Consider the following 3,839-nt stretch of genomic DNA (forward strand, 5'->3'; position numbering starts at 1 on the left):
ATTATTACCTGTGACTGTTTCAATATTTCTCAGTTTAAGGACAATCAGATAATGTAACCCTTTGGCATAACCACCTGAACTTTTAGTTGTGATTTTTCAATCAACATCGCTGACTTCATTATTAGTGGCACTGAATAAATGCATTAATTATAATATTATATTATTATAACCTTTGTGTGCATTTGGCATTATCTGAGTTTGAAATATTAAAAACAAAATTCATAAAGCTATAAATACTCTAATGCCCCTACTTTTAGCACCAGATAGATTAAGTTTCAAGCTAAGCCTGCAAAACCCGAACATCAAACCATTTTAATCCGTGCATCCTCAGTTACCATTAAGTAACAATATCCAGTGTCCCTATCAAGGTTAATATAGTTTTGGATTTTTCATTACAGTTCAGTTTTAGTCAGTTTTTATTTATTTCAGTTACCCAAAATGTTGTCGAATCTTAGTTTTCGCTTATTCCATTCGTCTTAGTTAACTATAATAGCCCCGATCTCACAGTAAACACCTCAAGTCTCAAGATCCATTTAATCCATTTTGCCAGCTGTTGCAATATTTTAAGCTACTTCAATCTTTGTTTCAGTAATAGCATTACTGGTTCTTTATCTATGAAAATTCTCTTCCATTTCTTATCTATTTGCTAGTTAGGGTCAATCAATATTATCACAGTTAACTGTTAGTATGTATTTTTATTTTAACCAGCCTAATTTTAGTCATCTATTTAGTTTTTCCTCTTTTTTTCACCAGTATCTCAGCTCCTTTCAGCAGGTGTCTTGTAACAATGTTACGTTCCTAACCAGGACTTATTAATTTTACCATGTCAACTGGGTTTTTTTAGCCGTTGTACTGCTTTTTCCGTACTAATCCAGGTTTTTAATAAGATCATTATTTTAAAATCATTTTTAGAGTTTAGAAAAATGCCTACATCTAAAACGTACAATTATCATCACATTTATCATATTCAAACAGCTTTTTCACTGTAGTCCTACACAGGCCTACTATAGCATTTACTGTAGTACATCAAAATTGATTTCATCTTAAGACTTCACTCATTACACATTTTCCACTGTGTTCCCAGCAGCCTTCAGCTAAAAATATTATATTTTTTTCTCTTTTTTGTCTTTTAGGAGACACACTTCCTGTCGTTTCTTACGTATGGGAGCCGGATTCAATCAAGCTTCCATTCTATACACCCCTTCATCCAATTTAGATAACCAGCCTTTAATGTTAATGTGTATCCAGCTATACCACAAAGCTATATGTTACACTGCTCTGACAGATTTAGTTATAGGTTTTAATAGTTTCACAGTAAGTCATCATATTGTAATCTATCTTCAAAGTCATCATGTATGGATTTTGTCCTGCACCCTGCTCTAATTTTAAGTAGTTTATAGTGGTAGTAGTATAGATGCTATTATGAGGGGAGAATTTAATTACCCTTTAATTACCCTTTCTTTATTTATCTATACAGGCTGAAACAAATCCATGGTTTTCTTATCAAAACTATGACTACAAAAAATCTCTGTATATCCTTTATTTAATTACACAAAATTTTTTTTTCCAGAGCTCAACCCAGGTACGACCCTTTCAGTCACGCCCCGCACCCTCCAGCCCAGAGGCAGCCATGGGCCCCACCCAGACTGACCAGGTAGTGACCCAGTTGCAGATCAATCCATCCGCTTCACCACATCTGGAAGGCAGCCGCATCGTTGACGCCCCCTCACAAAGTCCTTTTTTTTACAGTTCATAGTTCTTTGGTAATATGGACCCCCTCCCACACAAGAGTCCTTTTTAGAGTTCTTTTCTTTGGTCTTTGAGCTCCATCACATGGCATGTTGTGTAAAGGCCGCCAGACCTCAGTTTCGTCACATGCTGACTCCATCACATCGCACAGACAAGTTGTCAGAACAGGTGTCTTTGGAGATTAACACCCTGGACCACGCTTCAACTGTGCCCCTGATCCGCCCTTTTGAGTTTGACAGGCATGGACCATGGTGTATTTAGGACTGTCTGCCCAGGCTTGATTCCCAGTCACAAGAATAAGAACCCACAGTACCCCCAAACTAGAGGCCAGAATGCGACCTATGATCGCCCCTCAATTGAGCTCTGAACATCAACATGCAACCATCGTGTGACAGCTACATTATTACTTGTTTAGCAAGTGTCGGATTTGAATTTGAGCCCATATAGATACTTTATGACTTATTAGGGCACTGAACAGCTCTGTGGCCTAAATCCCCACAAGTGAAACATCTCATAGACGCCTGCTGAATTTTTCTCTGAACATTTTCTAATCTGAGATGTTTTCTCTTTCCCATAGTCACATTATTTTGCCCCTCATCCCATAATGGCTGTGATGGTAACCCTTGAGTTAGTTTATTTACAGTTATCTCCAGTTGATTTACTCTGTCTATAAGCTCTTTCAGCTGACCATCAGTACACCGTGCTTGATGTAGACCTGTCACATTCTTTGTTGACACGCTCCCCATCCCCATGTCTAACTCACATTCTGTCTGACAGCCTATGATAACCAATTGCTTTTGTCCGGAGCCCATGAATATGCCAGACCGATCCATTTTGGAGGTTTTTAATAAACCGGCTAACAAGCGTATATTTTTGTGTATTTATTTTGAACAGGCTCTGAAGATTAAAACGGAAAAATAACTTTGACACCCGGTTGTAAGGGAAGAGGACTTATTTAAATAAGCCTCTCTTACATACTTCTCATAATCTAGTTATGAGAGAAGTTTTTACCAAGGTATTTCTCATTACTTTAATATTTTGACTGTGCAAAGTGAAAAGTGACGCAATAAGGGAACGTTCAGACGAGTTCAAGTTGATTCATAAAAGATTATGCAATCATTTATTTACACAAATTGAACAGATCATAAGTACACCTGATTGTGGGTTTTCCTATAACAAGCTTCAGAGTTAAATGAGATAAAACTCGCATCCGAATTTCAGTTCACATTAAAACTCAGATTACTTATATAGAACAGTAAAACGTCAGTTCTGATGTTAACAACCAAACAATTTACTGGCACTTTTAACTTAAGATTGGCAATTAAAGGATAAGAAAAGAGATGAAATTAAGGTTAGTGTTTCTGCTTTTATTTTGGTAAGGGTATGTGACAACCGGATCAGCAACGTCCCATCTGCGCTCAGATTTCCACATGACACATCACCCCAGAACACGACAGCGTTTACCTGTTGATGGCTTCTTGGCCACACTCCGGGCAAATACACTGCCTCACCTCAGACCAGTCAGGGAACGAGTTCCTCGGCCCGCTCAATGCTCCGTGGCGAGAAAGTGTTATTTTAGGCGACTTTACGTCTGCTTCGATCTTCGCCAGAAAGATTCAAGCTGAAGCTTCCGGTTGTCCTTCAAAATAAAAGTTCTCCCCTCGGGTGTTAAAAACACGCGTGCTACTGTCCTGGCCGTCAAATCTGCCCTATTTGGCTTCTCGGCCAGACCTGCGGCCGAGCTGGTTCCTCCGGAGAGAAATCAGCCGGTCTCCCTGTTTCGGCATTCAGGAAGAAGTGTTTCCGTCTCTCAAAATCGTCCGTGTTAGTAATAGAGGCGGACGACTTTGGTTCCGCCCTCAGACTTAGAATGAGTCAGAGAAAGAAAGGAAGATAAGAGCTTTGCTAGCCGGCGCCAGTCAAGGATAAATTCTGTGGCTGTCACAACAGAATGATAATATCTTCTTTAGCTTTCTTTCTGATAGACTAAGAGAAATCACTGTAAAACATTTATGATGATTAATTAACATTTCTGTTTAAATAATCAGTCTGAACTTTGCTAGTCCAGATAAATGAAAGATTTTCTCAAG

At 38.7% G+C, this 3,839-nt stretch overlaps 1 protein-coding gene across 3 annotated transcripts in view; it reads left to right on the forward strand.

Moving 5' to 3' along the window:
- si:ch211-246m6.4 (transcription factor 15) overlaps positions 1-3,839 on the forward strand; it is a 44,742-nt gene that overhangs the window by 34,278 nt on the left and 6,625 nt on the right. The window contains exon 2 of one of the 3 annotated variants that reach the window (XM_014033312.1): positions 1,571-2,825. The exons of 1 other annotated variant lie outside the window; for it this stretch is intronic. In XM_014033312.1, the coding sequence (XP_013888766.1) occupies positions 1,571-1,756 (186 nt within the window). In that variant the 3' untranslated portion in view covers positions 1,757-2,825. One more of the 3 variants, XM_014033314.1, reaches the window with a different exon arrangement.

Source organism: Austrofundulus limnaeus, unplaced genomic scaffold (genome assembly GCF_001266775.1).
Source record: "Austrofundulus limnaeus strain Quisiro unplaced genomic scaffold, Austrofundulus_limnaeus-1.0 Scaffold1694, whole genome shotgun sequence".
Classification (NCBI taxonomy): domain Eukaryota; kingdom Metazoa; phylum Chordata; class Actinopteri; order Cyprinodontiformes; family Rivulidae; genus Austrofundulus; species Austrofundulus limnaeus.